Source organism: Herpailurus yagouaroundi, unplaced genomic scaffold (assembly GCF_014898765.1).
Source record: "Herpailurus yagouaroundi ecotype Mexico unplaced genomic scaffold, PumYag 142, whole genome shotgun sequence".
NCBI lineage: Eukaryota > Metazoa > Chordata > Mammalia > Carnivora > Felidae > Herpailurus > Herpailurus yagouaroundi.
The window spans coordinates 62,735,664-62,761,953 of record NW_024412397.1 but is presented as its reverse complement, the minus strand read 5'-3'; the positions used below and the strand labels follow the sequence as shown (position 1 = coordinate 62,761,953).

General features: G+C 37.4%; 2 protein-coding genes across 10 annotated transcripts in view; both read left to right on the top strand.

The window, feature by feature from the left end:
• The window catches only part of CEP76 (centrosomal protein 76), a 34,188-nt gene extending 20,376 nt beyond the window's left edge, over window positions 1-13,812 (top strand). For 3 of the 4 annotated variants that reach the window (XM_040479453.1, XM_040479449.1, XM_040479452.1), the window contains one exon: window positions 257-663. In XM_040479453.1, coding sequence (XP_040335387.1) covers window positions 257-395 — 139 coding nt within the window. In that variant the 3' untranslated portion in view covers window positions 396-663. Of the gene's footprint in view, window positions 1-256; window positions 664-13,627 lie in introns of those variants that run through there. The other variant, XM_040479450.1, reaches the window with a different exon arrangement.
• Window positions 13,813-16,369: 2,557 nt separating this feature from the next.
• The window catches only part of SPIRE1 (spire type actin nucleation factor 1), a 203,493-nt gene continuing 193,572 nt past the window's right edge, over window positions 16,370-26,290 (top strand). For 2 of the 6 annotated variants that reach the window (XM_040479443.1, XM_040479448.1), the window contains exon 1: window positions 16,371-16,905. In XM_040479443.1, the coding sequence (XP_040335377.1) occupies window positions 16,584-16,905 (322 nt within the window). In that variant the 5' untranslated portion in view covers window positions 16,371-16,583. Of the gene's footprint in view, window positions 16,906-26,290 lie in introns of all 6 variants that reach the window. The other 4 variants (XM_040479447.1, XM_040479444.1, XM_040479445.1 and 1 more) reach the window with 4 other exon arrangements.

Genomic DNA, 26,290 nt, shown 5'->3' with positions numbered 1-26,290 from the left:
TAGCTCTAGGTAGTTGGATAATTTTCCCATTGATTTTGGTGCAATATTAGTTGAAGATTTCTGATCTTTTCTAGTGTAATTTTTTAAATTTATACACTGTGAGGAAATGTTCTATATTTCGGATAGCTTAACCAAAATTACAGGGCTGTTGGTAGCGAGACAGGATTTTTAAAAATTATTTTAAATGCTGACTTACTTGGAAAAAAGTAAAACCTATGTTCACTTCTTAATTGAATAAATCTTCTTTCTTCTGTAGGTCTCCTTTCTGTGAAGAAATAATCTGTTGCCGTGGAGACCAGGTGCGACTGGCAGTTCGTGTCCGAGTGTTTACTTACCCTGAATCTGCATGTGCTGTTTGGATCATGTTTGCTTGTAAATATCGCTCAGTATTATAGGACTAACATTTCTGTAAGAATATACCTGTATTTTATTGGAATTTTACACATTGTACATTACTAGCTGTTTAGAGGTTCATTATTTTAAAAATCATATTCTGGCTTGGATGTCACATTTTACTATTGTATATACCTGACTGAAAATGTTTGAAAAAAATCATGTATGTATTTAAAAATTAAGAATGAAAAACTTGTATAAATCTGAGTGGAATTTAGTATAAATTAAGTGTTTATTTTATTTTAATAAATGCTACTTTGTTTACAGGTATTCAGTAGTTTAAATATGAATATAAAATTTACCCAGTTTTCTTTGCATTAACAGGCAATCAGCAAGATACTTATTTGTCTGAGGGTTTGAGCCATAGTAAAGTCAATATGGAACATTATTTTTCATAGCTTAAATGAGATTATTTTATATAAATAGAAATTAACCTCACAACAGATTTATTTATTAGGTAAAAATACATCTTGATGAATTATCACTTTAGTGGTTTACCCATGGCTATAGGGATATTTATGACTTTCCAGGGATTTATGGGAGGACTTCAATGCAAGAGCAGGAAAAACTAATACCCGAAAACATAAATATTAATAATAAAAAAAACTCACAGAAAAGTACATGAATAATTTATAAGTATTTGATTGAATTATCATAAAAATGAATTGAGTATTTTAGAAAAAATTTATCATACTCTTTTTTTATGATACTGATAAAGTGTTTTCTATAATTAATTTTTTTTAATTTATTTTTTTAAGAGAGACAGAGTGCAAGCAGGGGAGGGGCAGAGAGAGAGGGCAGAGAACAAGCAGGCTCCAGGCTCTGAGTTGTCAGCACAGAGCCCGACGCAGGGCTCAAACTCATGATCTCTGAGATCATGACCTGAGCCAAAGTCGGACACTTAACCAACTGAGCCACCCAGGTGCCCTTGTTTTCTATAATTAATATTTGCAGTCTGTTGCTGATTTTCTGTAGTCAAAGGATCCATTATTAGCCTCTTCATGGATTCCATCTTAGGACCCCACATTTGTTTTTCTTTCTTCCCTTTTTTCATTGTGATAAAAACATCAGTGTATATGTAACTACTCTAAATGGGAGAATCATTATGTGAGGCCACTGAAATATAAGCATATGTAAGGGACTTCCTTCTGATACTTGTTTTAAAATCGAGCAAGCCTTTTTTTTATATATAAATTTTTTTTAATGTTTATTTATTTTTGAGAGATAGAGACAGTGCAAGCAGGGGAGGGGCAGAGAGAGAGGGAGACACAGAATCCAAAGCAGGCTCTAGCCTCTGAGCTGTCAGCACAGAGCCCAATGTGGGGCTTGAACTCATCAACCGCAAGATCATGATCTGAACCGAAGTTAGATGCTTAACTGACTGAGCCACCCAGGTGCCCCTAAAATTGAGCAAGTTTTTAAGAGAGCAACAGTGAACATTAAAAAAGCTATAGCAGTTTCACTTTTTGTAATAAACTGCATGATGTGGTAGCTATGACTGTCCATTCAGCACCTCTATGCACAGTTCTTGATTCAGTTGCTTTTTCCATTGGTCTTCTTAAGAAAGCACCTGTGCAAGTTTTTCTTTTCATCACTTTACCTCACCATTGCAAATAAAATGATTTAATGTTTTTTAAAAAAATTAAAATCTAGAGGTAGCCTAAAATTTACCTTTTATTTTTATATATGGTATTTATGATTTAGCTTGCTTAAAAAGTCTGAAAATATCCCTCTTCTCAATTTTCTTTGAAAACAATAATCAGATATTTCTTGTGAGACTGACATGACTTTAGATAATTAGAAAAATAAGAATTAAGACTTTTTTATTCTGTTGTCAAAATTACTCATAAAGCTATCAATAGAGAAAATCGCTTGTAATTTTCACCTTTTGGAACAAACTATTTATGAGGCACATACTAAGAGGCAGACTATGTTAGGATGAAGGCTATATTATCATTGAGGCTGGGCTTCCTGCCTTACTGTACCAGAGTAACACATGTATCCATAATGCACCTTTGGTATAAATTCTGAAATAAATTTCCTTTTTATTCACTTTAATAGAGTCTGGCATTAATAATTTTCTGTAAAGGTGGTTTATTTCAAAAGATTATTTCAGTGCATTTATCACTAGAATTCTCTTATTACTAACAATTTTTCTTTTTAAAAATTAAATATATCTTGTCTATTTAGCTGTCATAAAGGTTGTTTTCCTATTAAAAATGTAAAATTTTTTATATAATGTCTTTAATATGTTCTTTTAGACAATATGTACGCTAGTACAGTTCCCTATACATATATATGTGTGTGTGTGTATAATACATAGGTGTATTTATTTAGTAGAAGATTATCAGAACCCTAGAAAGTTCATTACTCTAGCATGAACCTGTTGAATAAAAGTTATTAAATTTAGTTCCAACCAAGTGAACACTCCAAGTGCTGTTAAATTTTTTTCTTGTATTGAGGTATACATTTTTTGATATCTGCAAAAACACATTGACCACCTGGCAGTTCTGGAAAGTACACGTATTTGAAACCCAGTTTTCTACTTTTTAACAAGGACAAGGTTTGAACCAAAAAAAGTAGCCTTTATATTTGAAAAGACTGTTGCTATTAAATTACTATTCTATACCATATAGCTGACCATCAGAATACATTAGTTACAAACCATCGATTGTTTAACCCATTTATACTTCTGATTTCATGCTGTACTAAACAGGAACATAGTTAAGGTTAGACTACAGTTCAGATAATAATTTCATACTTTCTATTTAATGGAAATAAGTACAGGAATTAGATTATCTGTTTTTTTAACATGCTTTTTTTTTTTAAATATTTATTTATTTTTTGAGGGACACAGAGTGTGAGTGGGGGAGGGGCAGAGAGAGAGAGAGGGAGCCACAGAATCTGAAGCAGGCTCCAGGCTCCGAGCTGTCAGCGCAGAGCCTGATGCGGGGCTCGAACTCACAAAGCAGTGAGATCATGGCCTGAGCTGAAGTCAGACGCTTAACTGACTGAGCCACCCAGGCGCCCCTTTTTTAACGTGCTCTTAACTTTTAAACCAATGAAAAAGTAGCATTGTTTTCAAGCTGTTGGCAGTTGAAAAATAATTTGGGATTAGCCAAAGCCTTTATAAAATATTAAAAACAAAATAGTCAAACATATAAACTGGAAGCCATCTAATTTTGAAGAACCTATTGTTTATTGTTTATAGCATATTCTATATTTTTATAGCATATTCTACATTTAAAACACAAGTTCACTTACAGTCATCAATGCATTTAAGTGTGGGTATTAAATGTTTACTATTTTCTTCTGAGATTTGGTTGGCATAGGCCTTGTAATTACATTGGACCTTTATTTGGTTTGTGAATTCACTACATGCACCAGTGTTGAAATAGTCATGGATACTAGAAGGGAAGGTAGAGGAGGTTATTAGCTGGTTGTTAGTTCACATATACTCTCAGGAAAGATTTCTTTCTCTGATTCTATGGAATTTAGACTTGTACTAATACTCCAAAAACAGATGTTTCCTAGTGTTTTTGAAGGTAGCTATTTTTTTTTTTTTTTGGTTTTGCATCTATACAGTTTTAACTACCATTATACTTATGCTATTTTTACATGTGATTTAATATTTCACGGTTTTGAATTACAGGATTTTGGACTTGAACAGAATCTTAGGTCTTCTAGTCCACTTAATTTATATAGTAATGAAATGGAGATCTAGAGAAGTGAAGTTCCCTGTCTAAAGATAATATTTCTAATAGATCAGTTCTAGAGCCAAGTTCTGACTTTGAGTTTGCTTCTTTTTTGCTGTATCTCTGTACAATGTGAGTTTTTTTTTTTTTCCTCTGGGGATGGCATTTCAGGATATGACCAAGTAACCCACATAGTATGGAAAATTTTCATTTTAGTGGTTCTACCCAAGACAGGGACATGGAAGGCACCAGTCTTTATGATACTTATCACATAACCTATAAAAAATTGCGGTGATATTTGGGGCATCAGGTCAATGACAGATGAGGCCAGAATTACCTTTCAGGGAGTCTGGCCTAGGGAAGCTGAAGCCCTTAGAGGGGTAGTGAGCTCCTTGAGATTCCTTGTGGTGTAGAATTCAACTATTTGTATACTTAAGAGATTCAGTAAACTGACATATAAGAGTAGTGCCCACTAACATGCATCTAGAAAATAGTTCAGTCCTATTCAGTCTGTTTTAATTCTGAAATCCATTTATTTACAAATTAGTTGTTTAACTGGCTACTTGTTACTGAACTTTTACAAAATCTTTTCCTTATACAAAGTGTCCAGTGAGGGAATGGGAGCAATGGTAGTACTAAACTGTAAGATGATTGTCAGAAGTTAAATCTATTTGATTTGAGCATAAGCAAACAGATTTTATCACTAATTTTTAACAGCTTTATTAATATAATTTGCCTACTATACAATTAACCATTTTAAAGTATATAATTCAAAAAAAGTATATAGTTCAGTGGTTTGCATACAGTCAGAGAGATGTGCAACCATCATCAATCAATTTTAGAACATTTTACCACCTCAAAAAGAAACACTGTACCCTTCAACTATTACTCTATCTCCCCTCTTTGCCTCCTAGCCCCAAGCAACCAGTAATCTACTTTCTATGTAGATTTCCCTATTCTGGATTTTCTTATGAATGGAATCATATATGGTCTTTTGTGACTGGCTTCTTTCACTTAGCATAATGTATAAGATTTATCCATGTTGTAGCATGTATCATTATGTCATTCCTTTTTTGGGCAAAATTTCCCTTGCATAGTTACATCATATTTGTGTATTTATTTGTCAATCAATAGACATTTTGGTTGTTTCCATCTTTTGGCTAAATAATGCTGCTATAAACATTCACGTCCAAGGTTTTGTGTGGGCATGTGTCTTCATTTCTTTTCAGTATATACCTATGAGAGGAATTGCTGGGTTAATATAATAATTAACATTTTAGTGAAATGCCAAATAGATTTCCAAAGCAACTGCACCACTTTCCAATCCCACCAGCAGTGGATGAAGGTTCTGATTTCTTCACATTCTTGCCAACACCTTGTTATTACCTGACTTTCTGATTCTAGTCATCCTAGGGTGTGTGAAGTGGTATCTCCCTGTGGTTTTTATTTGCATTTCCCTGATCTCTAATGATGCTGAGCATTTTTTTTCACGTGTTTGTTGGCCATTTGTATATCTTCCTTGAAGAAATGTCTATTTAGATCCATTGCCCATTTTTAAGTTGGGTTGTCTTTTTATTACTGAGTTGTAAGAGTCTTTTATATATTTTAAATACAAGTCTCCTATCAGATAGTATGATTTGTCTATGTTTTCTTCCATTCTATGGGTTGTCTTCTTGATTGTGTCTTTGAAATACTAAAGTTATTAATTTGACAAAGGACAATTTATCTGTTTTGTTGTTGTTGCTCTTGCTTTTATTGTCATATCTAAGAATCCATTGCCAAATCTAAGATGATGAAGATTTACCCCTGTTTTCTTCTAAGAGTTTTATGGTGTTAGCTCTTAGGTCTTTGATCCCTTTTCAGTTAAGTTTTATGTATGTTGTCAGGTAACATTCTTCATTCTTTTGCATATAAATATTGAGGTATTTCATCACCATTTGTTGAAAAGACTATTTTATCCCCATTGAATGATGTTGACAACCTTGTTAGTTGACAAAAGATGTAGGAATAGAGAGTCATGATTCTCTGTTGTTATTGTGCCACTCTTTTTATTGTTCCTCTACCACATTTTGATCATCTATAATTGCTTTGTTGTATGTTTTGAAATTGGGAAGTATGAGGGGTGCCTGGCTGGCTCAGTTGGTGGAGCATGTGACTCTTGATCTTGGGGTTGTGACTTCAAGCCCCATGTTGGGTGTAGCGCTTAATTCAAAAGAAAATGAGTGCATGGGTGGCTTAGTCGGTTAAGCGTCCGACTTCGGCTCAGGGCATGATCTGACGGTTCATGTGTTTGAGCCCTGTGTCGGGCTCTGTGCTGACAGCTCAGAGCCTGGATCCTACTTCAGATTCTGTGTCTCCCTCTCTCTCTTTTGCCCCTCTCCCACTCACACTCTGTCTCTCAAAAATAAAAACATTAAAAAAAATTTTTTTTAAAGAAAATGAATTTGGAAAGTGTGAGAGTCCTCCACTTTGTTCTTTTTCAAGATTGTTTTGGCTATTCTGAGTCCTTTGCAATTCCATATGAATTTTGGAATCAGCTTGTCAGTTTCTATAAAACAACCAGAAGTTTGTTTGTTTCAGGAGTAGAATTCAGTGATTCATCCATCACTTACATACAACACCCAATGCTTATCACAAGTGCCCTCCTTAGTGCTCATCACTCATCTAGCCCATCTCCCTACCTCCCTCCCTCTGTCAACCCCTTAGTTTGTTCTCTGTCATTAAGTCTTTTGTGGTTTGTTTCCCTCTCTTCTCTTCCCACCCTCTTCCCATATGTTAATCTGTTTTGATTCTTAAATTCCACATATGAATGAAATCATGGTATTTGTCTTTCTCTGATTGACTTATTTCACTTAGCATAATATATTCTAGCTCCATCTACATCATTGAAAATGGCAAGATCAGACACCAGAATTATAAGAGGGATTGCCTTGAATTTGTGGATCGCTTTGGGCAGTATTGGCATTTTTTTCTCCCCTAAAAGCACCAACATGGGACTTTAACTCATAATCCTGAGATCAAGAGTTGGATGTTTTACGAAGTGAGCCAGCCAGGTGCCCCTTGAGGAGTATAGCCATCTTAACAATGTTAAGTCTTTTGATTTATGAGCATGGCTTGTTTTCCCATTTATTTTAAATCTTTAATTTTTCTCAACAATGTTTTGTAGTTTTCAGAGTATAAGTTTTGTACTTTTGTTAAATTTATTCCCGTTTTATCTTTTTGATGGCTATTGTAAATGTTTTCTTAGTTTCATGTTTGATTGTTCATTGCAAGTGATTAAAAATATAATTGATTTTTGTAGATTCATCTTGTATCATGCAAGCTTGCTGACCTCATTTAGTAATTCCAATAGTTTTTTTAGTGGATTCCCTAGGATTTTCTTTATACACGATTATGACACCTGCAAATAGAAGTAGTTTTACTTCTGCATTTCCAACCTAGATGACATTTATTCATTCATTCGTTCATTCATTCATTTACCTAATTGCTCTGGCTAGTACCTCCAACACAGTGTTGAAGAGACGTGATGAGAGCAGATATTCTTGTCTTGTTCATGATGTTAGGGAGAAATAACTCACCATTAACTATGATGTTAACTTATCATAGATACCCTTCATCAGGTTGAGGAAGTTCCCATCTCACTCCTAGTTGTTTTTATTTTTATTATGAAAGGGTGTTGGATTTTTGTCAGATGCTCTTTCTACATCTAATGAGATGATCATGTGATTTTTGTTTCTTATTTATTGATATACTGTAGTACATGACTTGATTTTCAAATGTTAAACCAACTTTGAAATTCTAGGATAAATTGTACTTGGTCATGGTGTATAATTCTTTTTAAATGCTGCTATGTGTTCAGTTTGCTAGTATTTTGATGAGGATTTTTTTGATCTGTATTCATAAGAGATACTGGTTTGTAATTTACTTTTCTTGTAATATCTTTTGTCTGATTTTGATATCAGGATAATCCTGGTCTCATAAAATGAATTGGGAAGTGTTCCTCACTTCTGTTTTTTGGAAGAGTTTGTGCAAAGTTGATTCAGTTTTCACTTTAATTGGTAGAATTCAGAAACCATCTGTTCCTGGGCTTTGTGAGTAGTTTTTTGATTGCAAACTCAATTGCTTCACTTGTTATAGGTCTATCCAGATTGTCTGTTTCTTCTTGAGGCAGTTTTGATAGTTTGTGTCTTTATAGGAATTTATCCATTTCATCTAAGTTATCTAATTTTGGTGTACAGTTGTTCATGGTATTTCTTCATAATCCTTTTTATATTTATAAGGCCAGTGATGATGATTCTCTTTCATTTCTTTAAAAAAAATTTATTTTATTTTATTTTATTTATTTTATTTTTTTTTTCAACGTTTATTTATTTTTGGGACAGAGAGAGACAGAGCATGAACGGGGGAGGGGCAGAGAGAGAGGGAGACACAGAATTGGAAACAGGCTCCAGGCTCTGAGCCATCAGCCCAGAGCCTGACGCGGGGCTCGAACTCACGGACCGCGAGATCGTGACCTGGCTGAAGTCGGACGCTTAACCGACTGCGCCACCCAGGCGCCCCTAAAAAAAATTTTTTTTAATGTTTATTTATTTTTGAGAGAGACAGAGACAGAGCTTGAGCGGGGGAGGGGCAGAGAGAGAGGGAGACACAGAATCCAAAGCAGGCTCCAGGCTCCGAGCTGTCAGCACAGAGTCTGATGCGGGGCTTGAACCTATGGACGGTGAGATCATGACCTGAGCTGAAATCGGATGCCCAACCTACTGAGCCACCCAGGCAGCCCCCTCTTTCATTTCTGATCCTACTAATGGGAGTCTTCTCTCTCTCTTTTTTTTTTTTCCAATTTTGTTGATCATAACAAAGAACTAGGGTTTGGTGTCACTGATTTTTCTTTGTTGTTTTTCTATTCCTTTTTCATTCATTTCTACCCTGATCTTTATTATTTCTGTCCTTCTTGCTTTAGGTTTAGTTGTACTTCTTTTTCTGGTATCTTAATGTGGAAGGTTAGGTTATTGATTTGAGATCTTTCTTCTTAATATAGTCATTTACAGCTATAAATTTTCCTGTAAGCACTCCTTCATATGCATCTCATTAATTTTGGTATTTTTTTTTTCATTTTCATCCATATCAAAGTATTTTCTGATGTCTCTTTTGATTTCTTCTTTGACCATTGGCTATTTAGGAGAGTGTTAATTTCCATATGTTTGTGAGTTAACCAATTTTTTCTCCTGCTATTGATTTCTAATTTCATTCTATTGTGGCCAGGGGACATACTTTGTATTATTTCTATCCTCTTACATTTATTGAGGTTTGTTTTGTGGCTTAACATATTTATCCTGGAGAATGTTCACATGTGCATTAAGAAAAAAAGTATATTCTGTTGCTGGGTGGAGTGTTCTATAGATGTCTGTTAGGTCTGGTTGTTTATAGTGTTCAAATATATCCTTGTTTATGTATCCATTAATGGTTTATTCTAGTTGTTCAGTCATTAATGAAAGAAGAGTATTGAAATCTTCCAACTATTTTTTTTTTTTTATCTATTTATTTTGAGAGAGAGGGAGAGAGAGAATCCCAAGCAGGCTCAGCACTAACAGTTTGATGTGGCGCTCGAACTCACAAACCATGAGATCATGACTTGTGGTGAAATTAAGAGTTGGATGCTTAACCAACTGAGCCACCCAAGTGTCCCTAAAGTCCTCCAACTATTGCTGCTGAGTTTTTATTTCTCCCTACATTCCTTTCAGGTTTTGTTTGATATATTTTGGCACTTTGATATATATGATTGTAATTGTCATGTGCATATGTCCTTTTTAAAATGTCCCTTTTTGTCTCTAATAATATTTTTGTTTTAAAGTCTACTTTTTCTGATATTAGTATAACTTTCTTGTGGTTGCTGTTTACATGATTATATCTTCTTCTATCCTTTAACTTTTAATCAATTCATATCTTTCAGTTTAAAGTGTATCCCTTGTATATGGTGTATAGTCAAATCTTATTTTTTTCCCCAATCTGACAGTCTCTGCCTTTTGTCTGGATTGTTAAATCCATTCACATTTAATGTTCTTATTGGTGTAGCTGGGTTTAATGTCTGCCATTTAACTTTTTGTTTTGTGTTTCATGCCTTTTTTATTCCTTTATTTCTCCTTTACTGCTTGCTTTTGCATTAAGTGAATATTTTCTAATGTAGCATTTAATGTCTTTAACCGTTTTGTCATTGTATTTTTATTTATTTTTTGATAGTTGCTCTAGGGTTTCTCATATACATCTTAACTTATGAGAATCAATTTTAGTTTTATACTACCTTGATTCCAGTGATATATGGAATTTTTTAAACTAAAGTTATAAATAATGTTTTGAATGAAACTTGATTAATTTTTTCTGGCAATATATTACTAAAACTAGTGTCTTTGGATTAGTTCAAAGATGTTAGGTTGGAATCTTCAGTTCTTAATAAACCTGATAGTAAGAATCGGTTAAATAGCTTATACATTACCAGTAGCAGTTGTTTTAAATATAGTAGAAGAAATTAATTCAAAGGTTACTTCTTTGCAAATTTCCATGGCAATATTATGTTCTTTTTCAAAGACATTTTCAGAATTACCCGAAGTCTTTTTGAAATATGTCTTTATATAGTATATTTTTTCTTAAATATATGTAAAAGAGGTTCTTGTCATTTGGTCAATCACTGAAAAGTGCTACTTTTTGTGTCGTGAACTGCACAGGTAAACTTAATGGCAAGGTTACTTACGGCTTTGCATTAGATAATCTCTTGTGATCTTTTAATAGACTTCTATATGTTACTTCATAAACTCTTCTTAGTTATTTTACACATTTTTAGGTGCTTTGAAAGAGTTTTAAGTATTAATGTATTAATTTACTTTACAAGACAAATTCAAGGGGTTAACGCTACACCATTGGGCTTTTAACGATGTCATGTTCATTTTCGCATAATGATAAGCTTTCCTCTGTGGGAGAGAAATAAGTGGAGGTATATAGCTAGGTGGCTGAGAATGTGAAATATCCCTGGATATGCTTGTAGGAATGTTGTATAAACAAATGTCCTCTATCTTATGTGTTAGGTCAGAATAAAAGTTGTGAACAGTTGGCCTAAATTATCTTGGTGCTTGCTCTAGTGCTCTGTTTTAGCTGAGGAAAGTTGGCCCAATATTTATAATCCTACAACATAAAAATTGCTTCTGCTACAAAGAAAAAAATGAATACTATATAATTTAGTTAAAACTGAAAATGTCAAATGGCATTATGACAGTATTGCACTTGAAAAATGATAATTAGCAAAGTGTTAGGAAGTTTGTTTAAAATATTGTCACAGTTTTAGGTTGAGATCTAGGAGTCATGTCTTTATGAATTTTAATGTCAATGATGTTTTTCTAACATCTCTTAAAAAGGATTATGATTACTAGACAAAAAGGAGGAACCAGGTTTATACTTCCAGTTCTCATGAGGAATGAACATGCATAGCAAATAAGAGAAAGAAAGACATTGTACTCCATTAATGGCTATTAAGAAAGGATCAAGAGGACACAAGAATTCAGGTTAAGAAAAGAGTTTGGGGAAAAACCTGAGGGAAAAGCACTGCTAAAATGTAAGGAGTCCTGCCCTACCTATACCTGTCCGCAAAAATTACCAAAGCAAGGCTTAATTCATTGCTTATTTAATTGAATTAAAGGTAAGCCATATTTTGTGCTAGTTACATATTAACCTTGGAAGAGAAATGAACCTTTCACAGAGTCATATAGAATATGCTAGGGCCAAGAGCAGCTCCAGACTACTACCTGCACACTAGGGAAAAAAGACAATCTTTTGAACAATAAGAAAGGGACTTTTTTTTTTTTTGTATAAAGTTCAGCAAAAATTAAATATAGAGGTTTGAAAAAATATTTTAGCTTTACCTCATCAGTATGACTTCATTAACACAATGAAAAAAACAACAACAGAGTATGACTTCAGTCTGAAAATGGATTATTTCTCTTTAACTTACACAACCTAAAACTCTGGTTTCTTAAAAGTTTTATTGAGAACTCTACAATTTTCAAGCAAGTATTGTTGAACATCAAAATTTTGCTATCAAATAAAGATATTTTTGTGCCTTGTGTTCTTTTCAATTTTCCATTGGAATTGAGAAATAAGCTACTGCTTATCCTAACTTGAAATCTGATGAGAGGTAAGGTAATATGGGTAAAAAACAGGATCTAAAAACCTTATGTTAAAGGAAGTATATTTGAAGTATATTTACTTTTGGCAACTGTCAGTAATTTGCGGTAAGTCACTTAACCTCTGCAGACTCAAATTTTTATAAGTAAAATAATGGGTTGTGCTAAGATTTAGATCTATGAGGTCTTTTCCAAATCGAATCTTCTTTACTAATTGAAGCTAATGATTCCACTTAACTATCAGAATCAGAAGACCATCTTTCCTTGTTGGTTTAAAAGTAATTGTTTCAAAGGAGAATCACGTTAATAAGGTGAAACATGACTATCGTTTGACCGAGTATTTCCCCAAATCCTTCATGAACATACTGATATGCTACTGTTGAGATATTTTACCTCATTCCTCTACTTCTCCTCAGTTTTTATCAGTGGGTATGTAACTTGATCTCATCAAAGTAGGATAGGTAAATTTATGAATACATTAGATGCTATGGAATGAATATGTTGTGGCAAACAACTGGTTTAGAATACAACTTCGGAAAAGGGTATTCATGGGAATTTTCTAAATGTTTCTCAATGAACATTTATCTTCGGCATTGGGGGAAAAAGTTAATTCTTTTACAAGTACAGACCAGAAGAAACCAATTTTGCTGTATTCTTATCTGGTCTATATACTTTTGGTTCTCTGTATAAGGTAACATGCTAGTTTTCATGACTAATTTTAAAGATTTTGGGTTGATTCAGTTTAATTACCAAAATTACAAGACGCACATTTCAAACTGCACTTAGGATTGTTGATGGAATTAGCCTCCTTAGAGGAGTGATAATCTGCAATTCTCTGATGGGGATGGAGTCATTATAGATCACCTTGAAGATAATTACTATCGGGAGATGACCGCTATGGTGAAACTTAATGCCAGGACAAATGGAGGGAGATGGGGTATCACATTATTCTTTGAAAGTGTTTGAAATAGCAAAAGTTTAGTTGATCATAGTGGGATGTACAAATTCAAAACATCTGCTTTTTATTTACTACTCATGCTTGGTGGAGTGAGGAATGAAGTGTGAGGACTTTTTTCTTGCTCTGTGCCAATGTAGAGAGACAATGTAAGTAGCAGAAAGAGCTGAGCCGGTCAGGAGGCCTGGATTCCAGTCCCATCTCTTTCATTTACTAGTCCTATATTTTATCTTCTGTAAGATAGGGATAATAATATCTGACCTTCAAGTTGTGTAACTGAAGAAAGCACTTTGAAAGTATAAAATGTTCACTTTTAAAATTATAAAGTAGTATAATTGTGGGCAATGAAAATTTAGGTTATAAACACTGAAAAAAATATGCTGTTCTATTTTTTCCTTTTTGGTGCACTTTTCTAGGTGAATGTGCCTCTTAGGAGCAGTTGTCTGGGAGTGACTGGATTAAGCTTGGGCTGCACAGGCAGATTGTGCTCCCTGAAAGACTCATAGCAGCTCACCCAGCATGTCCAGAGTGTGAAGCATGAAGTACATTTATCCTGCAAAAATGATAAGTAAATATAAGATTAAAAATTTCAAGAATTCCATTTTTAGTAAATGCAGCAACAAAATCAATGAAAACTAAAATCATATTCAGAGTAATACTTGCCACTATTTTTCACAGATCTCACAGCACTTTGAAAGAGACATTTACATGTTGATTTGAATTGTTCAGACATTTTAACTACACAGAGCAATTTTTTTAAAGTGGTGAAGCCAAGAAAAAAAAAATAAAATCAGTGACAGAAATTGGAACAAAATATACTCTACAAGAAGGTATCTGAATCTTTGAATTTGAATTGAAAATGAGAAAATGGGAAGGTGCCAAATCATTCCACAGTACTGCCTCAGCCCTGAGAATATATGGACCTCTGATAGTCTTTGAGTTGTCAGCTGTCACCTTCTCAGAATGCTGTGATGATGGATGTGGGGCTTATCAAAATTTCAAAGGGTTCTGAAAATCATATAAAAAGTAGAAGTATACTGTCTTTGTATAAAAATGTGTCAAGTGTTCAGGTTATATAATGAAGAGATTTATAATAGAAGATAGCTAACATTTTGGAGATGTATCGTTTTTTCCTGCATACATCAAACAACATTCTACTTGTCATCTTGCCTCAACTTCATTCCATATAAACTCACAAAGGCCAGAAAGTTACTTGAAATACAGTATATCAGTCATGATTTTGTATCTGGAAAAAGAAAACACACACACAACACCTATTTTATGTAATCTTCCTGTGACCAAAATGTATTTGTATGCTTAAAAATTATCACTTAGGAAAGGACAAAAAATCCTGTTGTGGAGTCATTTTAAAGAACACATCTTTTAATATTAACATTTGAGGTAAAATTTGGATTTTTCTCTCACTTCCACTCCCTTCTTCCCTTCACTGCTAACCTTTACTTGGAGATTTATTTATTGCCCTATTTATTATGAGTAGCAAGTGACTGGCTCATGGATTCATCAATTCATTAATTCACTTAAATTGTCTTTTGCGGGGGGAGTAAAGATAAGAACAAAAATGTAATTGATCTTGGTTGGCTGTAGCTATCAGAGTGAAACAGGACAGCAATATCTTATACAGCCAGGAGATGGTGGTGGTGTCCATAAAAGTAGACCATTTAGTTTTCTGCATTGTCGGGACTGTTTTAAAGCCCTCTATTTTCAAAATTCACACAGGATCTAAACGTTTTAAATGTCAAATTTTGGGAATGTTCTCCCATTTTTAAATCAAGGGGTTTTGTTTCCACATCTATATAAGGAATTAGACCTTTCTTCTCAGGGCATTGGCACACATAGCACATTTTTGCAAATGGAATTATGAACCTATGATTAAGTGATGTTACTTAAGGGGGGTTTTGTTATCTCTTGTAGTGAAATTATCATAAGGTGACTAGGGTGAAGCTTTTTTCTCCCCTCTCTTTTAATTCCTTACTCTTTTTTTAAAATATCCTTTTGATTTTCTCTCTTCTCCCCACTACTACTCTATGTGGTATCTCTTAAGCATAAATAATAGACCTCTGTAATTTCTACTGCAAGATGCAGTTAAGAGTGTGAGATCTAATATCACAAACTGCCTTAAAAGTTTTATTGGTAGTTAGTATACATTTCTTACTTGGTTGATGCTTTCAACTCTGTCAAGTTCTGACACAGGACTAGCCTCAGAGTGGAATGTTACCAAGTAAACTCATTTACCAATGAGTGATTGTTTTATCTAAGAATTATGTTTTATTGCATAACAATGAATTCAGCAAGGCCCTCGGGAGTACAGTATTTCTTTAATTCTATGGCTAATTGCCCTCAGTTCAATTTTGCTACTGTGATATCAATTCCACATTGTCTGAATCTACTGGGTTAATTGCACTATATGGGTGTGATCATTGGAGACTTAGTGAGGAGTTTTAGAAATGTTACAAAATGAATCCGGAAGGATGCCGAAATTAATGTCTACAAATTATTTACAAAATGTTTATATCCCAGGCCCTGATCTACGCGCTTGGGGAAGTCAGTGAGCAAAACCCATAAAAGGCCTCCATCCTCATGGGACTTACAATGAACATGGGAGGACCTAGTCAATAAACAATACATCTAAATAAATTATACGGTATATTGATGGCGACAGCTACTCCAGAAAGGGCAAGGGCGGGTCCGGGACATGACGAAGGAGCGAGGCCGGGCTCAGTACGAAGTCGGCTGGTCAAGAGAAACCGCGTGCAGGCTTGAAGGAGGCGCGGGATCAGCGCCCTGCGGGAGGGGTCCTGCGGTGGATGGGGGCAGGCGGGGCGGCCTGGGAGCCGGTGCCGGAGCAGTTCAACAGACCTTTATTAGGAATTCGCTCCAGGCTGGGTTCGAGTTCCTAATGAGACTTCCGGCGAGCCAATTTCAGGGGGATCCAGCGCCAGCGGCCTCTCCGCTTGGCGGGGGATGGCTGCGGTCGAAATGATCAGCGCGGCGGCGGAGCGCACACCAGCGCTCCCAGCCGTGCGGACCCCTAGAGGGGCGGCTCCGCAGCCCGGGCACTGAGCGCGCGACGGGCGCGGGGCGGGGCCGGCGGACGCCATCGCGTCGCTACGGGCTGCCGAAGGCAGCGGCGGCCTGGTCAGGACGGCCGCGGCGTCCTCGCCGCGCTCCGCTCGCCCACGGCCGCCGGGCCCTCGCCCAGTTCCCTGCCTGGTCCCCCGCGGCGGCGCGCGCGGCCAGGTTGGGCGGGGCGGTTCCGGGGATGAGGAGGCGGCGGCGCGCCGAGACGATGCTCCGGACCTGAAGAGACGCCGGCACAAGGCGCGGCGGCCGAGTGCAGCGCCGACCCGCGGGATGGCTCAGCCGGCGGGCCCGGCGGGCGGCGGGGAGCCCCGGGAGGAGCCGGCGGGTGGCGAGGGGCCGCCGGACCCCGAGGCGGCGGGCGGCCCGCCGGACGCGCTGAGCTTGGAGGAGATACTGAGGCTCTACAACCAGCCCATCAACGAGGAGCAGGCGTGGGCCGTGTGCTACCAATGCTGCGGCTCCCTGCGTGCCGCGGACGCCGGCCGCCGCCAGCCCCGCCACCGCGTGCGTTCAGCCGCGCAGATCCGTGTCTGGAGGGACGGCGCCGTCACCCTGGCGCCCGGCGACGCGGGAGAGCCGCCCCCCGCTGCGGGTGAGGCAGCCGACCTGCGTCCCCGCGGAGAAACCCCGCCGCGACCCCCTTTCCCTCGCGGTCCCCGGCCCGGTCCTTCCGCCCCGCGACCCCCCCCCCCCCCCCCCCCCCCCCCCCCGCCACGAGAGGACCCCCTCCTCGGCCCCTCTTTTCCCTCGCAGTCCCTGGGCCCTGCCCCCTCTCCGCGACCCTTACCTCCCACAGGAGGATCCCCGCTGTGCCCCCCCCACTTTTCCCTCGCAGTCCCTGGGCCCGGCTCTTCCGCCCCGCGACCCCCCACCTCCCAAGGGAGACCGGGAGGAGCCGGGCCTGGGGCCGGCGGGGGAGGGTGGTGCTGGCGCTGTGGTGGAGCGGCGCCCCACGTAGGTCAGAGCAGGGGGTGGGGGGCGGGTAGCGGCACAAAGAGGGGCTGTGAAGAGGGTGTCTGGGCGGGCCTGCGCCGCCCTCCTCACTCCGGCTGGGCCATCCGACCTGCCCAGAGCGCTGGTAATTGTACACACTGTCATAGGACAGCTGCCCGCGTCTTGTTTGGGAAATGGAATGGGTTGGGTCCTTTTAGTGATAAGCTATGTATACATATTTACATGCCAGGGCTATTTACTGGGGTTGCATTTATGATGTGATAGGTGCTATGAAAGGTTCACGTGAGATTTCACCAAGGATACTTAATTCTGCTGTCACGAAAATTACACCTTTCAGAATGAATAGTCAGCTAATAGTATTTTTTTTTTTTTAATTTGGCAACAAATTCCTTTGGTTAGGAAATATAAAAAGCCCCGAGGAGAATTTTGTTATATTGGGAGAGATGGAAGGAGATTAAATAATGATTTCTATCTAGCTCTTGAAAATTATAAAACAACTGCTATTTACCTGCGTATTAGAATTTGTGGTGATGAAAAAACAGGTTTGTCGAGTCAAACGTTGACAGGATTTCAGATAAACAAAATGGATTTTGGTTAGGTCATTGTCTGGTGTAAATTCTTCAAGATTATCACCTACACGTTAATATGTAGCTAGGGTTTACTCAGATTTAGTGATGGTGATGAAGGGATTGATAATAGGTTTTTCATGTCAGTTTAAATGTAATTCAGTCTTTTGAGAGGCAAGTATGTTAAGAACATAGAGAAATAATCTGCCCTCACTTTTAAAAAATTTTTTTTCAACGTTTATTTATTTTTGGGACAGAGAGAGACAGAGCATGAATGGGGGAGGGGCAGAGAGAGAGGGAGACACAGAATCGGAAACAGGCTCCAGGCTCTGAGCCGTCAGCCCAGAGCCTGACATGGGGCTCGAACTCACAGACCGCGAGATCGTGACCTGGCTGAGGTCGGACGCTTAACCGACTGCGCCACCCAGGCGCCCCTGCCCTCACTTTTAGAAAGTTGATGAAAGTATCAAAATGCTAACGGTGAAAGATGTAATTCATAAGTAGTTAGTAAAATGACATTTAATGCAAATCCTTATTTAAAATAAAAAACGTTCAAGGTTATAGATAACAATTCTTTCAATTCCACCAGAACATTAATTTGTGTGTGTGTGTGTGTGTGTGTGTGTGGTAAACACATTTTAGAACTTTTATTTATTTAAATTGAGTCTTTATAATTCTTTAAAAATTATTTTATTTCAAATAGTTTTTAGTTTATTTGATGTGTTTATTGTTTTTAAGTTTTGACTTAACATTAGTGGAAAATACTCGGCATTATAATTTACTTACAGTGTATTAATGTGATATTAAAAGATAAATTTATTATAAAATACAGCAAAGCCATGCCTTGGAATCTGGCATTTCTAAGGAAAATAATGTTGGGTGCAACCCCGTTTTATTTTATTATTATTTTTTTAATGTTTATTTTTGAGAGAGAGCGCAAGCAGGGAAGGGGCAGAGAGAGAGGGAGACACAGAATCTGAAGCAGGCTCCAGGCTCTGAGCTGTCTGCACAGAGCCTGACAAGGGGCTCGAACCCATAAGCCACTAGATCATGACCTTTGAGCTGGAGTCAGACATCACACCCTTAACTGAGCCACCCAGGTGCCCTGCACCCCCCTTTTAGAAGTAGCATTTGGTACTGGTGACTTCTGGAAGGAACAAACAGCAGTCAAGATTAAGTGCTCAGTTGTACCTTCTGTAGCCATGCAACTACTCTTAAAGCCTAGGAGTAAATAAATTAATATAAACAACATTTTGTATGAACTTCCTAAAGATTTTTAATCGGTCAACCCTAAAATGCTCAAGACTGTAGCAACAACTTTGGTTGGGCTCTCTCCACAACTGGTAGCAGAAATCATGAGCAGAACTAAGGAAGAAGACATTATCTTTCTCTGAACTTGATCCCAGAAGAGTGTGGTTTATGTTATGTTTATGGACCTACAGTAGTTTACTTGTCAAAGACAAGGGTGTATTCTGGTGGTAGTTAAAATGAATTATCGTTATTATTTTGCATCATTCCTATGAGTGATAACATCTTGACCTCAATGTAATACTCTTTTCATGGAGAGAATAGTAGTTTCCCTGCAGTAGTGGCAATGGATTTATAAACAACATTTTCTGTTGTTCCTTAGTTCTTTTTTTTTTTTTTTAATTTTTAAAGTTTATTTTGAGAGAGAGAGAGAGGGAATGGGGGGGAGGGACATGGAGAGAGAGAGAGAGAGAGAGAGAGAGAGAGAGAGAGAGAGAATCCTAAGCAGGCTCCAAGCCATCAGCGCAGAACCTGATGCAGGGCTTGAACCCACAAACAGCAAATCATGACTTGAACTGAGATCAGTCAATAGTCAGATGCTTAACTGCGCTACACAGGCACCCCATCTTCTTCCTTAGTTCTGCTCATGATTTCTGCTACCAGTTGTGGAGAGAGCCCAACCAAAGTTGTTGCTACAGTCTTGAGCATTTTAGGGTTGACCGATTAAAAATTTTTAGGAAGTTCATACCAAAATGTTGTTTATATTAATTTATTTACTCCTAGGCTTTAAGAGTAGTTGCATGGCTACAGAAGGTACAACTGAGCACTTAATCTTGATTCTTAAAAATTAATGGTAACTTCTACTGTGCACATTTATAAATTGTTTTTAAGGAAAAATGGTAATCATGACACTTCAATTCTAAGAAGTACTTTTTCATTGTAGGGCATTTACCATGTATGTTGTTGGCAATCAACAGCATTTATATTTTCATACATTTACCCATTGATTTATTTCCAAATGGAGGTTTAGGGAAATAAGGGACTTGCTTAAATTCATACTGGTAACTTTGAATAAAATCCAGGTCTTTCAACCTCTAGGCTTAGAAACAGATTTGGTTTGAATTTGGGTCATGATTCCTCCCCTTCCTAGCTGAGTAACCTTGAGTAACTTCCTTAACCTCTCTTAATTAATGAGTTAAAGACACTCAAGTTCTGCATATACAGTCACCCTGAGTCCAGCCTTGTCATCTGTAAAATGAGAATAGATGACTTTTTCACGAGAGAGTGTTTAAGTGAGATGATGCGTGTAAAATGACAACAGCAAGGCTTAGTATGTAGCAGATACTCAGTAAGTTTTAGTTTCCTTTTTCCCCTAATTCTGTGTCCTTTCACACCACCATGGTGCCTCTGGTCCTGCAATTCTGCATTTTTACTCAGAATTGGGACAAATGTTTGGGTCAGGGTTTCTCAGTCTCAGCACCGTTGACATTTTTGGATGAGTAATTCGGTATGGGGCTTCCCTGTGCCTGTATAGGATGTACAGCAGCATCTATGATCTCTACCCACTGGATGCCACTAACTACCCATCCCCTCCCCCAAGTCATAACAATGAAAAATGTCTCTGGACATGTCTAAATGTCCCCTGGGAGGGCAAAGTGATCTGTTGAGAACTATTGGTCTAGCAGATGATAGTGGTACGCAGGGTTGTGTTCAGAGTGGAGAATCCGATCCTGGCGGTTATCCTCCAGTGAGTGAGTCTTTCAGCTGGCCACTGTTCCCTCTGCTGTTGAATGAATGAACAAGTGGTATTGGTTCCCTATCAGTAGTATTGCTCCTCTTAATCCCATAGATGCGTGGGATGCATGTTGCTCACATGCTTTCTGAACTTGTTTTGGGGTTGAATATAGTAGTAATTGATTTTAGTTCTTGTTTACTTTTAACAGTGTTGATACATCCAGAATTTTCACAATCAGTTTGAATTAAATTAGAAATACTTTATAAAAGAAATCAGAAAATGATGAAAGATGTGGGAGACACAGAAATGAGACCAATACGGAAAAAAAAAAAGGAATAGGCAATTTTATTTAGCATTCAGATATAATCTAGTGCCATATACTAACATGGCTATGAAAGCAGTGTGATAAAGGACTGAAGGAGATAAATTAAAGAAGAAAATATTAGTTCTTTAAAGGATGTCTTAAGAGTAAAAATGATTAAATCATGAATTAGTATATTTTGTGAAGTTATTTCTGTGATGATAGAAGGAAACTTGCTTAGAATCAAGAGGGCTTATGATTCTTCTTAGCTGGATAACTTAACATTTTTATTTTACCCAATGTTTATGTACTTGTAGCCATAGTAAGACCTTATTGTCTGGTAACAGTTTGATGAAGTTTTTGCTTTCACACCTCTGTCAAATGAGTTAAAGACACTTAGGGTCTACATATAGAGCCTGCTCTTTGTCACCAGTGTACCTAACTGGCATTTGGAACACATTTTACTATACACATTATTTAGTAAGAGCCATTGATGGAATTTAGGTTATACAGATCTTTGAAAGATTAAAACTTTTTTTTTCCCCTGGGATGCCACAAAGAATTATTAATAACAGCAGTATTAGAGCTTAGATCCATTGCATGGTCTCTCAGCAGACTTAGTCCTTAAATACTCATCTGACCAAAAAAAAACTTATTTCAGATTTTGGTTTCAAAATCTTTGATGTATCTATAATGGTAGATGTATAAAGAACATTTAAAATGACCACATCTTGATTTAAAATAATCTTAGATTGGTAATAGGTTTTCCTTTGAGGAACAATGAAAGCCTGCGTGCATACTAATAACGGCATCCCTTGGTATAGGAAACATTCAGGCTTTGTTTGGACTTTGGAAAGAGGACATGATCTGTCAACTTCTCAGCAAGTTTCATGCTAATTTGGTGGGAGAATTGGTCCTGGAATAATATACTATTTGATTTTAAAGAGAGACCGAATAGTTGTGGAGAAGGTTAAAATAGTGAAAACATATTTTAAAAGATTAATTTTTGTTCATTCTTGGTATAATTCTTGAGTGTTCACATCCTGATCATTAAATGGAAGGAACTTTTGAGATTTATGTGTATGTGTCCAGGGTAGAGTTTGGGGGTGAATGATGGTATTAGGGGTTGGTGAAATGTCTTATCAGGCACAGTAATAGGTAAGGATTATTCCATTTGAACAGTATGTCCAAATATGTTGGGTAATTAAATTTTAAAAACATGAATTGAGTTCCTGCTATTGTGTAAGCAGTGAGTGATATAAAAATAAATTGTTTTAGACATTGAAGAAAAGAAGATAAAACATAAACACAGTGGAAAGTTTACCACGAAGCTAGTGCAGCTTCAACCCTGAGCCCACTTATTTACACAAGCCTCTTCTAGGCCCCTGGGTGGGGCTTCAGTGATATGTTCAGGTAGTCATTTACAAAATTAAGATATTTTAGCCATAATCAGTAACATTGCTGTCACTTTTGACTCCAGTTTACCCTCCAACATACTTCTAGTTGTGTTGCATTATGTGAGAGTAGCCACAGACATTTTTGGCAGAAATTGTGCAATAGTGCGTTTGTGCTTTGTATCTGTGTTTCTGCCTTCTGCAGAGGAAAACAGTGGAAAGAGTTTGGTTATATACAGATATGGGTACTTAAGTAAGTTGGGGTTCTTTTGGAAAGCCATTAGCCTCACCAAGAATTATGACTCATCTTTAGAAGAAAACAACCATTGATCTACCAAGGACTAAATGTTGGTGAGAGATGACGAGTCACGCTCTGCCTGTTTTATTTCTAAGGTCAGAATCACTTTCCCGCATCACAAATTCTGTAAAATGGCAACATTTCCCATCCTGCTTTCATAATAGTGTCATCTGAGCCATATTATGTTTCCTGCTTGCTTCCTGTTGGCTAAGTAGAAAAAAGAGAAACAATCTTCTAGATATTTGTTTAAAACTCTGAGGAAAACATTGCCTATTACCAAAAATAGTGGGTTTTTTATAAACATTTTTTTAAATGTTTATTTATTTTTGAGAGAGAGAGAGAGAGAGAGAGAGAGAGCGCGCGGGGGAGGGGCAGAGAGAGAAGGAGACACAGAATCTGAAGCAGGCTCTAGGCTCTGAGTTGTCAGCACTGAGCCTGATGTGGGGCTTGAACTTGTAAACTGCAAGATCATGACCCGAGCCGAAGTCGGAGGCTTAACTGACTGAGCCACCCAGGTGTCCCAATAAGCTTTTTATTTTGAGATAATTTTAGATATACAGAAAAGTTTGAAAGATAGCACAGAGAATTCCTGTGTACTTTTTACCCGTTCTCTTAATGTTACCATCTTCTACTGTGCTGTTTGTCAAAACTAAGAAGCCAGCGCTGGCACGTTGCTATTAATTAAACTCCATACTTCGCTTGGATTTCCCTAGTCTGTTAATGGCCTTTTTCCTGTATAATATGGAATACTGTATTATTCCATAATACAGTATGGAATACTTCTGGTCTGTTGTGATTTCTTAGACTTTCCTGGTTTCCCCTGAGTTGACAGTCTTGAGGAGTACTGGTCAGGGGTTTTGCAGGCTATCCTTCCATTTATGTTTGCCTAATGTTTTCCTGACTAGACTGGGATTATGTGTTTGGGCAAAGAATTATTACCACATAGGGAAAGGGGCTCCTCTCATCACGTAGGATGGAGGCATACGATATTGACACGACACCACTGGGGATATGCACTTATTTGCTGGGTTTCTCCAGTAAAGAGTTACCTTTTCTACAATCTGTTCTTTGGAAAGGAGTCACTAAGTCTAGCCTGCATTCGAGAAGGGGGCCTTTTCCTGGAGGGGTGAATTAATATTGTTATTACTACTTAATTTTATATTACTTAATTTTAATATAATTTTATATTTTGTTACTACTTAATATTATTTGGACTTCTTCTGTAAGGAAGATTTGTCCCTTCCTCCCCATTTATGTATTTATATCATTCTGGAATCATGTATATTTTATACTTCGTTATTCATTACCATGTTATCTTGTTGCTCAAATTGTTCCAGCTGTAGCCATTGGAAGCTCCTTCATGTTGGCTCCTGTGTCCCTTTGACATGCAGCCATCCTTTTGTGTTTTTGAGCACATCTTTACTTTCTGGTGCTACAACTTTAAGGTTTATGATGTGTATGTATTTTGTTCTGGCCCTACAATCAGACATACCTCTAAGGAACCCAGCACGGGGTATGATTGTTGATGCTGGTGTTGTTTTGTTTTAAATATAGAAGAAGAATTCAAATAGCATAAGGCATAGTTCTTTTTGGTGTTCAAACTTTGTTAGATTTGTGAGGTATCTCTTTCTGGTATTTCGCTTTTACTGGCATGCCTACCACATCTTTTCCGCAGTTATGTAATGAATACCATAGAGCCAAGTTGAATACAGAGGTTGAGAGAGAGCAGTCTGTACACGCTGTTTACCCAAAGGGAGAGATACCTGGGGGCTAAAGCCAGGGGAGCCTGATTGGGATTCAACTTGGATATACTGGAGCTGAGGGGAGGTCAATGAAATGTGGCCTGGGGTCCAGTATGGAGTGACTGGAGTATGTGGGTGGTCAAGAACTGGTTTGGGACAAATCTTGTCATCATTGGCCTTCCTGTTATAAGTAGTTATGGATACTCAGGGCTAGCTGTCCCTGAGGCTGCAGTAGAACCATGCAGAATGTTGGTGATTGATCACATTTGAAATAGTTGTCCATTTTGTAAACATGCATTTGCATTACTGCTCTGGAGTATAGGGTGTGGATAAAATATATTCTTGTGATATGCTCATAAAATATCTTAACCAAACATGCATTATTGAATTTTTATTAAAATCTCATATAAACTACTTACTGTATTATTCTCCGGACAGTGCAGAGATCTTAGAACATCCTAACTTCGTTGATCTCCTTTTGTTGTTTTATGATTGTTGACATGTATTTTAGTTTATCATAGATTTAAAATATGACATCATTTTTGTACAATTTAATATTCATTTGGATTTTTTCACATATTTGCCATTCCCATGCTCTGTAGTTCTTCCTGCATTACTATACTTTCTTCTGGGATCATTTCCCTTCTGTTTGAAGAATTTCTTTAGTATTTACTTTAGTGCAAGTCTGTTACTATTAAATTCACTCAGTTTTTGTTATTTGTAAATGTCTCTATCTTGTCTTTATTTTAAAAGCAAATTTTCATTAAGGTATAACTCACAGAAAAGTGCATAAATTATAAATGATGAATTTTCACAATGTGAATACACTGTGTAATCAGCATACAGGTCAAGGAACAGGACGTTATTAACATCCCAGCAGACGTGTCTGTATACCCTTTCAGTCAGCAACCACCCCAAGAGTCACCACTGTCATGAATTATAACACCATAAGTTCTGCATATATTTGAACCTATGGGTACAGAATCAACTAGTATTATACAGCCTAATGCGTGAGTTTTTTCTCTGAGCTTTCTGAGATTGATCTATATTGTTGCATATAGTTGTAGTTCATTCACATTTTAGTATCATACCCCCTTGTATTAATATACTATAATTTATCCATGGTTGTTTGATTTTTTGGATCCTACATTTGGATATTGAGCTATTGGAAATTATGGAAAATGCTGTTGTGAACATTATTAAGCAGATCTTTGGGTGAACGAATATAGCATTTGTGTTGAGTATATACCTAAAGGTAGAATTGCTAGTTCATAGTAGTTGGGTATTTTCAGTGTTAATAAGTGCTGCCAAAAGTTTTTTTCCAAAATGATTGCATCTCACAAACATTTTGTTTTTTAATTTTATTAAAAGATTGTTTTAATGTTCTTATTTATTTTTGAGAGAGAGAGAGAGAAAGAGCACAAGTGGGGTAGGGGCAGAGAGAGAGGGGGACAGAGGATCTGAAGCGGGCTCTTTGCTGACTTCAGAGAACCCGATGCGGGGCTTGAGCTCATGAATTGTGAGATCATGACCTGAGAGCCAAAGTTGGACACTTAATCGACCAAGCCGCTCACATGCACCTTTAATTTTAATTTTTTATTAAAAAAATGTTTAATGTTTACTTATTTTTGAGAAAGAGAGACAGAACACAAATGGGAGAGGGTCAGATAGAGGGTCAGCTCTGAGCTGTCAGCACAGAGCCCAACACGGGGCTCGAACCCATGAACCATGAGATCATG